The sequence below is a fragment of the Seriola lalandi genome, unplaced genomic scaffold (assembly GCF_002814215.2).
Source record: "Seriola lalandi dorsalis isolate HSWRI2012SDOR001 ecotype SW California unplaced genomic scaffold, Sedor1 jcf7180002054913, whole genome shotgun sequence".
In the NCBI taxonomy this organism is placed as follows: domain Eukaryota; kingdom Metazoa; phylum Chordata; class Actinopteri; order Carangiformes; family Carangidae; genus Seriola; species Seriola lalandi.
The window spans coordinates 30,219-40,615 of NW_019525465.1; the positions used below are offsets into that span (position 1 = coordinate 30,219).

The 10,397-nt window shown below is 43.5% G+C and overlaps 1 protein-coding gene across 1 annotated transcript in view; it reads left to right on the top strand.

Annotated features, from left to right (window-relative positions):
- Window positions 1-1,953: 1,953 nt before the first annotated feature.
- Window positions 1,954-10,397, top strand: part of otud4 (OTU deubiquitinase 4) — a 14,004-nt gene continuing 5,560 nt past the window's right edge. Inside the window, exons 1-16 of the mRNA XM_023430857.2 lie at window positions 1,954-2,359; window positions 3,486-3,569; window positions 4,358-4,408; window positions 4,542-4,588; window positions 5,646-5,718; window positions 6,435-6,516; window positions 6,671-6,833; window positions 7,520-7,568; window positions 7,746-7,848; window positions 8,599-8,663; window positions 8,811-8,905; window positions 9,298-9,392; window positions 9,523-9,688; window positions 9,895-10,030; window positions 10,107-10,181; window positions 10,320-10,397. The exon at window positions 10,320-10,397 is cut by the window's right edge and continues 10 nt beyond it. Coding sequence (XP_023286625.2) covers window positions 2,222-2,359; window positions 3,486-3,569; window positions 4,358-4,408; window positions 4,542-4,588; window positions 5,646-5,718; window positions 6,435-6,516; window positions 6,671-6,833; window positions 7,520-7,568; window positions 7,746-7,848; window positions 8,599-8,663; window positions 8,811-8,905; window positions 9,298-9,392; window positions 9,523-9,688; window positions 9,895-10,030; window positions 10,107-10,181; window positions 10,320-10,397 — 1,500 coding nt within the window. The 5' untranslated portion in view covers window positions 1,954-2,221. The remainder of the gene's footprint in view (window positions 2,360-3,485; window positions 3,570-4,357; window positions 4,409-4,541; window positions 4,589-5,645; window positions 5,719-6,434; window positions 6,517-6,670; window positions 6,834-7,519; window positions 7,569-7,745; window positions 7,849-8,598; window positions 8,664-8,810; window positions 8,906-9,297; window positions 9,393-9,522; window positions 9,689-9,894; window positions 10,031-10,106; window positions 10,182-10,319) is intronic.

The window sequence follows — 10,397 nt, forward strand, 5'->3', positions numbered from 1 at the left end:
GGGTGGGGGGTGGTATGTGGAGGAGGAGGAAGATCAGAGACAAAAATGAGGGCGAGGAAGAGTGTTAGAGAGAGGTGAGACAGAGGCAGGAAGAACAGGTGAAGAAGAGGTCAAAGGATAAAAAAAGAAAAGACAGGAGGAAGACAAGTGGTGATGAGGGGGAGGAGACAATCACTCTCTTTCCTCTCGCGGACAAAAGGTCAAAGGTCAAGGCCTGACAAGGACATATGTTGTTAGCTTTGCACAGACATTTTCAAACAGAGAATATTTCAGTCACACAGTAACACTCAGTGTTAACCTTGAATATTTAACAGTTACAGAGGCAGAAAATGTTTGAATATCTCCAACATTTTAACACAGGAGCAGTTTTGGGGAAATCAGTCGCTTCACTGACAGAGTTATATGAGAGGGATCATGTTATTACACGTCGTCCTGCAGGGGACGGGAACGTCTGAACCAAATGTCACGACGGTTGTTCAGATATTTCACTCAGAACCAGAAGGTCAGAGGAACACCGAGGTCTTTAAGGTTCATCCTCTGACGATCATGAACGTCTGCACCGAACTTCATGGGAATCCGTCTGATAGTTGTTTCTTTAACAACCACAGCTGGTGGAGCTGAGCACCCTCAGCTCCGTGTCCTTGTCAGACAAGTGCTTAATGTTATTCAGCATGTTAATCCTTAATAACACACTTAAATGAATGAATGACAGAAGACCACGAAGAAGAAGAAGAAGAAGAAGAAGAAGAAGGATGAGCTGAATCCAGATCAGTGGCCACATTACAAACAAACACACGCTCACAGTGTTAGCCAACACCCAATCCCTCTCTCTGCGTCTGAGGCCTCTGCAGGACTGAAAATCAATACTGCTGTGTGGCAGGAAGAGGTGGAGGAACCACACGAGGCCGGAAAGAGGAGAGAAAGGGAGGGATGAGAGAAGGGTGGGAGGCAGGAGGGAGAGATGGAGGGAGAGATTAGCTGAGTAGGAAGCACTGCACACAAGGAAAGAAACAGTCAAACTATTTATGAATGAAGTGAAAGATATGAGAGAGAAAATAACATCGAAACATGAATCACTCTGTGATGGAAAGTAACTAAGTACATTTACTCAAGCGCTGTACTTAAATACAATTTTGAGGTACTTATTCTTAATTGAGAACTTTTATAATTAATTTTCCTGCTACTTACTTTACAGATTAAGATTCTACATACAAAACGTGATGAGTTTTTAAAAACATGTTTCATTATTCAGTGTAAAAGAACTTTTTATTTACATGGTGAAATCAGCGGTTGAAGAAGGACTGACATCTTGACCCCCCCCCCCTAAAACATTCAGTTTTCATCCAATCTCTGTTCTTCTGCACCATTTGTTTTCTGTGTGCCAGTTTCCGGTCTTCCTAACGTTTTGCAGCTTGATGCAGCCCACAGTGGGCGGTGTCCGGCGGGGTTTCCACACTGTTTTGTCCTCTGATCGACCACGTGGATCTCGGGATTTCCCCCTGCATGTGACAGTCCTGCTCCACGAATCAAACACACCTGATAAAACACGCATGCATGCATGTGTTCAGAGTCAAATGCATCTGTAATGATACCAGTGTTCGTTTTCGAAGTTATGACCTAAATGAAAGACTCTTATTTTGATAACTCTGTGTGTTACAGGGAACGTTTTATTTTGAAAAACGGGACGGAAAGTTGTTTTCAGTAAAGCCAAATTAGCTATTTTATTACCTCCTGAAATCATTTTCATACTGAAAGCTCTGACCAGTTATTGTATTTTTGTACTTTTGGGCGAACAAATTTATTTTGAAAGGTTTAAACCACTCCATGGTTAACTATTGCAGCTTTTACTTTGGTAGGAAAAAGAGGAAATGCTGCGGCCCGTTGGGTCTAACTTGAAACCGTAGAGGAAGAAGGGGGCGTGTTGCTACTTGCTGTTAGCCTGTCTGCTAACTGTGAGCTAAAGTTGTACTTTCACTTTCTGACAATCAGGAGAAGCTTCTCCGGGACGAGCAGAGCTTCCTGGAAAACGAAACTAGACGTCGTCGTTGCTGTTTGTGACACTCCTTGGATCGTAGATGTAGTTATTTAACATCTTTTGGTGGAGATATTGACAACTCGTAGCCATTGGCGTGTAAAAGTTTTAACCGCTAACCGTCAAAACCGTCAAACACGCAGGTAGCGTCGTTTCACCAGCTAGCTGCAGCGGCTAGCGCCCGCTAGCATGGACGGCGGCGGACACATGCATAATGCGGAGAGGGCAGCGGAGAAATTGATGGATGAGTACCTGAAATCATTAGGTTTGCATCGGAAGAAGATTGCCAAAGATGGGTCGTGCTTATTCCGAGCTGTCGCCGAGCAGGTAAAGTGTTACAAGTGAAAACAAAGCGCTAGCTTGAAGTTTCTGATTAGCTAACAGGGCACAGGTGACTGGCTAGACTCGGTCTTTTTGTTGTGCTAATGCGTGCTAACAAGTGTCTAATGTCAGCCGGATAGAAGATGGAAAGAGTAACAATAATTTCACCACATCCCCAAATCTAATAGTAAAAATAATTATACTTAACACTCATGAACACTTAAATTACAACTTTTATAATTAAACTCTTAATGTAATGTTGGTAAAGTTATAAATACTTGGTAAAAGCATGCAAATGATGCATTTATATACTTATATCTCCTCTCATTTGTCAGTTTATTAGGTACACCTTGGTAGAAGTGCTGTATAATCCAACAGCCCTTCAATAAATCCTCCTTCACGAAGGTTATGAAGTGATAAAAATAAAAAGTTTAACGCAGCACCAACTAGATCTTCCAAAATGGCCATACAGGTGAATGAACACCTCTGAAACAATTACAACAAAAACATTATAACCTTCATGAAGGGAGGAATTACTGCAGGAATGTTGTATTAAACTGCATTAGTTTTAGCTCGCTGTGCCTAATAAACCTGAGTGTATATGTCAGCAGGAGGCAAGGCAAATATATTTGTATAACACATTATCATACACAGGCCATGCAATGTGCTTAAGAGAAATACATGAAGGAAAAAAAGTAAAAACTATCATAAAACACAGATTATAAAATAGAGAATATGTAATTAAAACACAAGATTAAATGAAGGCAGAGGAGAGTAGAGAGGTTTTACCATTTCACCCTGTTTTAGTTTGAACTCTAGGCTGCATCATTAACTGACCAGCTCCTGCAGATCTTAGAGATCTGTTGGGCTCATATACATGAAACATTTCTCAACTACATCTAGGGCCCAGACCTTTTTAGTGATTTATAGATGATAAGTAAAACTTTAAACTGAACTCTGCATCTGACTGGAAGCCGGTGCAAAGACGTGAGAAGTGGAGTTACATGTTCTCTTTTCTTAGTTTTAGTCAGAGGCCGAGCAGCAGCATCTGAATAAACTGTAGATGTCTAATCGGATTATTTGGTAGTAGCAGTTGTGATTTATATTACTGTTGACCTCTGACCTCTTCCAGGTGCTACATTGCCAAAGCCTTCATACTAAAGTTCGTGCCAAATGTGTGGAGTTTCTGAAGCAGAACAGAGAGACCTATGAGGCGGTATGTACCTACACGTTTGACTGACACCGAACAGTCCAATGTTTGGCTTCAGACTGGAGAGGGTTTGTATTTTTTTAGTCTGATGTCAGTGTGTGGAGCTCAGCGGTGAGTCATTTCACCGATTTTCCCTCCAAAAGAGACTCACACTGGCACAAAGCGCTCCATGGAGGCCATGTCAAGTTGTTCTATGAATGACTGAGAAGAAGAAGAACTGCGTTCGTGTCATGTCAGGCTGAATGACAGGACGAGGAACTGAAAGCAAAAGTTCATGCTGTTTTTATGATAGTGATATAATCACACCATCACTCCACCTCGTCTCACGCTACAGCGGGGCTTTACTACATTTCCCACAATGCCAATTATATTGTCTTCAATCAGGTCTTAGGGCACCGGTGGATACAAGTGACTCACATTCAAACTATTCTTTTGACATGAGGCGTGTAATGTCTAAAGGTCAATGTGTCGTGTGGCTGCAGCTCTTTTTCCTGATGTAAGAAAGTGTCTTTTCGTCTCGTCTTTAAGGGAATTAATTTCTTTACTGTTCACTGTTAAAGTTTAGATCATCAACACAATGAAAATAATGTCACCACACTTGACCTTTAACACCGTCATCCACTGGCAACGATGAGCCAAAACAAACAAACCATTGTTTCGACTTCAGCAGCCGCCTAGACGATCATAACAGAACAAAGTGTGTGTGAAAGAGTGTGAGGTACAAACAGGAATCAGGTATCATCATCGTTGTCTGTGTTGTTCGAGCTCACTGATGTGTTCTTGTTTTTCCCCAGTTCATTGAAGGTGACTTTGAGGATTACCTGTGCAAGCTGCAGGACCCTCAGGTAAACCCCCGTCACTGTGTTCAGTCCGTCACCTCACACTTCGTCTCTGATTCATTACGTTTCCTACTTTCACTTATTGATGCACAGATGAAAAGTGATGATGCAGTGAAACTGATGGGATTCTGTTTTTCAGCAATGGGTGGGAGAAGTGGAAATCAACGCGCTGGCCGTCATGTACAAGTAAGTAAAACGTGCAGTTTTGTGGAAAAAGAAGTTTGTTTTTCTAAAAATAAAATACATTTTCAAGGATCCCTTAAATTAAATCTAGTTATGAAAGAGCTGTGAGTAAAGTAAGAAGTGACATCTTTCAGTTTAAAATAAACCCGTCAGTGCTCCCTGGTGGACAGACTCTATAACTCTTCTAAATCATCTTTAACACATCTTTGGTGTTTCTGTACTGACACTTGTTGATTTCTTCTCAGCTGACAGAAATCAATATGTCTGATAAATCAGCTGATCAGGGGTCAGTTAATATCAGGCCGATGTCTCACTTCAGCTCTATTAAAGATCTGAGATGAGATGAGACACATTTCCTCATGAACAGGATGTTGGTGAGACGTGGTTTGAAAGTGAATGTTGCAAACTTCAAATAATGACGCCCCATATTGTGACAGGTGCATCATGAATTAACTTACTTTCATCTTATTCATGCTGACCTCTGACCCCGTGACACAGTCACACCTGTTGAGACACGTATGAACGTCCGCTGTCGGTTTCTGCTCCACAGGAGAGTTTAGACTGAATGTGAAATATTTTCTGGATATAAAGTTTGAAAAAGTGAAAACTAGAAACATGAGATGGTTTTTGATGGCGAGGCGACCACAGTGTTGAATCAGTGTTTTCAGTGTTGGCCCAGTTTAACCTGAGGACGAGCTCATCGTGTCTCCTGGCGTCTTCGCTGCAGAAATGAAGGCGAGAGGAAATCTGTCAAACAGACAGAAGTCTGAGACGCTGTCAGAGGAAATGACTCTGACGCTTCAGCCGTCTGACAGGAGACAGAGAGAGAGTCGAGCTCACTGATGTGGGTTCTAACGTTTGACTGTGATTCACGTCGCACTGATACGAGAGAAGAAGAAGACTCTTCTCCTCGGATCAATGGACCTGAGGGAAACGGTTATTTGTGATTTCACCCACATGAAAGAAAGAAAGAAAGAAGAAGGTCGATGAACGTTGAGGATGAGTCACCGAGGCGTCGTCATCAGGCCGGTCACCCCTCTCTCTCTTTGTCTCTCTGTAGGAGGGACTTCCTGATCTACCAGGAGCCGGGCAGAACTCCCGTCCAGATCACAAACAACAACTTCAAGGACAAGGTGAGACTGAACGCCATCAGCTGCTTTTAACTGCAGCTCTCATGTGCTTCTCTAACCACTGGAGAATCAACTCATGTAAATATCTAAACACAAGCATCAGAGGAGATAAAACTCTATCGTCTGTTAGATTTGCATTAAATGGAAAATTATCTTTGACAATCAGGCAGCACAGTGAAAACATGAATATATAAAATACACAGAAAGAAAAACAACAGAACATGATTTAAAACAACAAACATCCAGCACATGAGACGTGTGTGTGTCGTCTGTCATTTCATGTGTGACGTTTGAACACGTCTGTTTATTGTATGTGGATCGTTTGATGTGACAATACTCAAACAACAAAGTCTCTATTGTGTCATTAATTTACTCATTAATTTAACTGACTTCATTAACTGTGAATCCAGCCTCCAGTAAATTGTGTTAACTTTATCATAAAGAGAAAATAACTGATAAAGTAGAAGAAGAAAAGTGAAAAGACACTGTGTCTTTAAAAGTCTTTTAAAAACTTCTTCTCAATATTCTGAGGAAATATTTGTCCTCGTTAAACTTAATGAGATCAATTAAATCTAGGTCTCAAGAAATGTTAATGATACATTTGTCTTTTAACACCTTTGTTCTCTCTCCCTCTCTCTCTCCCCCCTTCCTCTCTCTCCCCCCTTCCTCTCTCTCTCTCTCCCTCCCTCCCTCTCTCTCTCTCTTCTCCTCCCCCCCAGGTGCATTTGTGTTTTCTCAATGGGAATCACTACGACAGTGTTTATCGCATCAGCCACATTAAGAACGCCGCTCTCTGCCAGTGTGAGTTTTTCTTGCTTGTTTCACATGTGACTCGTTTCTGAGAAAATCACTTTACATCAGTGTGACGGGACGTGCAGCTGCTTTTTAACACGCGATGCTTCAGGAAACGTTTTCTCTAACTCCCGCTCCGCTCCGCTCTGCGTGTCTGCTGCAGCCATCCTGTACGAGGTGCTGTACGACGGCGTGTTTAAGGTGGACCGCAACTCTCTGGGTGCGTGTCAGCGATTACCACGATCCAACGACCTCCTGAGCGACGACAGCATGGCGTTCTGCAACAGCAGCGACGAGTCCGACCTGGATGCAAACGAGGCGCTCAGGTAGGAAACCGATCAGCTCACTTCACAACGTTTTGATTTAACTGATTAAATTTTACCGACTGTTTTTGTCCTTTTTAACGTTCAGATATTTACATTCATCCACATGTTGATGATTCAGTTTGTTTCTGACTCTGAAATAAGAGTGGCAGCTGCTGACGCCGCCACGACGCACGTCTCTTTATTTCAGTCGATTAGTATCTATTTAAAAGTTCTTTGATGCACAGATTTCTAAGAACTCGTTAATTAATTAAAGCTTCAATAAGTTCAATGAGTAAATCAAGCGCTCAGTTTTCACCATAGCAACGTCTTCCAGCTGATGTTTGACACCTCGGCGTGGGAGTAGTAGTCAACCACAAACACGTGTTGATTGACAGCTGTGAGCTCCCGCCCCTGACTTTAGCCTTCTCTGATTGGTTGGAAGGTCGAGCCTCAGATCTCTGAACTTACTGAAGCTTTAATGTCACAGTTAATTGACTTTATTTAGTTGCTCCTTATTTATTTTCTCAAAAAAATCATTTCTGCTCGTTTGTATGACTCCATTGATCTTTAATTAATTCCCTTCATTCTTTACTCACCTGAAGTTTCTCACATATTTATTTATTTGTTTGTTTTTGTTTTCATTTTCCCTCCTTCATCACGGACTGATTTACTGACGCCGCCTCATGATGTGTGTGTTTATGATCCAGGGTGGAAACTGCAACAAACACTTCTTCTACAAGACACAACAGCTACAGGGTAACACACACACACACACACACACACACACACACACACACACACACACACACACACACACACACACACCAAGCCTGTCTCTGTACACACCTGCTCACCTGCCTGATAACACTGAATAATGTGTGTGTGTGTGTGTGTGTGTGTGTGTGTGTGTGTGTGTGTGTGTGTGTGTGTCAGGGGCGTGGGCGTGGCCGGCTGCTGCCAGAGAGGGTGAGGCGTTCACTGAACCCGACTCTGTTCAGAAACATAGAGTACGACGTCTGGCACAAGTCCAAGAGAGGTGAACACACAGTTTCCAGTTTATTTCACATTTCTCTTCTCGCAGGAAGTTCAAAGTGTCACAGTGTGAAAATCACGTTGATACAAAACACACGAAGTGAATGAGTCTCCGCTTCTCTTCTGCATAAACACAACTAGCAATTGTGACTCGACCTCGAGCTTGAACTGAATCCAGATTAAATTCTTTTTGGTGATTTTCTTTAATTGAATCTGTTGCCAGACAAACGCTGAGGTCATGTGCCCGAGATGAACAGGTCACTGTTCTTCAACCCTTGTGATCTCAGTCACGACCTCGGTCTTTAAAGCTCCCGACCACAAGGTCAAAATGAAAAGAAGAGACACTGAACTGAAGCTACAGAGGAAACATGGTGGAGACTGTGTTTTCCTGCATTAACAGTGAATATAAGTTTGATCTTTGTGTCTGAACCAGCTGCGAGTCACAGCTGCTGCAGCCACGTGCAGATGTTTGAATCAGAGACTCGGAGCTTCAACAATGTAGAATAGAGTTACCAAGGCAACGGCATCTCACAGCTGGGACTGTGTGTCAGTAAGATTCTGCTGAAACAGCTGATTAATCGACCAGTTTATTGACTAAATGTCAAATCAAACATTAAGACTCAGAGCGCTCAGTTTAAAGACGTGACGGGCAGATGTCAATATTTTCTGTCTTAATGATTTAACTATTAATGAATTCATCTTATTTATTAATAATGAGGGATCGTTGTCTTTTCTTGTCTGTTTCTTCTTTCAGCTCAACAGAAGATCGATTACTGCATCGCTGCTGGGATGCAATACACTGCAGGAGACCGCTGCCAGGTGTGTGTGTGTGTGTGTGTGTGTGTGTGTGTGTGTGTGTGTGTTTTAATTGTGATTATTTTCATGCATACTTACGTTGTGTGTGTGATTTAATTGTGATTATTTTCATGCATACTTACGTTGTGTGTGTGTGTGTGACACCTGTAGGTTCGCCTTGAGGGTCGGCACTACAACGCAACCATCAAGGAAGTTCCTCCCAACAGCAACAAGGTGGTGGTTTACATAGAAGAACTGGGCAACAGGTTGGTGACACACACACACACACACACACACACACATTAAAACTGTGTGAGTTAACGTGAGGCTGTGAACTGCAGGTGGAGACGTTTACTCACCTGTAAGTTTTATTTATATTCTTGAGTGTGTTTATAAAATGGAGTCATTCACAGTCGTGCTGCTTCACCTCCAACACGTCTCCTCCACCGGTGTTTTATTGTTAACGAGATGTAACGTGAGTCTTTAATGTTTATCAAACATTATCAGATAAGTTCAGAACAGAGACGTTAAACCTGGAGTAAATCTGTGTTGACATGAAGCACAGAAGTCGTTAAGCACACGGAGGAACTGACGACGCATCAGCTGTTGATTATTGATCAGGTTAATAAGTGACAGTGGTTTGTGTGTTTGCGTGTAGACACGTCCCTCTGTTGACTCTCCGTCCTGCCGGTGAGGAAGGCAGCTGGAGCACCGTGGTCAACAAGGACAAGAGGCTCAGCAACGGATATGGAGGTGACGGGACGACACACACACACACACACACACACACACACACACACACACACACGTTTATAAAAGTCAGTGCTGAAACATCTCTCTCTCTCTCTCTCTCTCTCTCTCTCTCTCTCTCTCTCTCTCTCAGAGTGGGAGGAGAAGGGTAAAGGCAGAGGCAGGGGGAAGTCCGTCCCATCATCCTCCTCCTCCGTCCCCCAGGCTACGGCGCCGGGCTCCAGTGGGCGTGTGTTGAAGCAGCACTCGTGGCCCCCACAGGCCAGCGCCGAGGAGCAGGGAGGGGCCAAAACCAGCAGGTGAGATATATAATCAATACTTTCATAATGTGAACTGTGGTAAGTCTGACCCTGGGTTCAGTCTCTCCTGTTGTTGCGTCATTGATCTTGATTTCAGAGCGAAGCAGCTTAAGTTATTCCTGCTGTCTGGAAACCGTCCTCGCGATAGTGAATATTGTAAGCGATCTTATTTTGAAAGGTTCAGCGTGTGTCTTGTGTTCCTGTAGGAAGTCCGTGAGCTCGGCGGAGTCGGCGTTGTTCGGCCTGACGGAGGAGCAGCGTTTGGCCAAAGAGGAGGAGGAGAGGAACGTGGCGTTGGTGGAGATCCAGCTCAGAGACGAACACAGCTTCCCCGCCCTCGGGGTGAGTATGAGGACCTGAGTGAGGACAGGCGTAGCTCTTGTGTCCGACGCCATAAATATGTTTTTATTCCTCTCAGACTCAGACTGGGACGCAGGGTGATGGAGGGAAGAGAAAGGGAGGAGAGAAGAGAAGACCCCAGAGAAACAAGACGGTGAGTCGTCTCCTGTCTCTACGATGGTCAGGTGAACTGTAGAGACACCGACACCTGGAGACTAATAAAGTTTATTGAATTGAATTGAAGACACGTGTTTGCGTCTGTTTGCTGATTCTCCGTCTTTGTCCTTTACAGAAGAGTCCAGTCGAAGACGTGCGAGCAGCGTCTCCCTCCGCTGGAGACAGACCCAAATCCTCCACGCCTCCACCCACC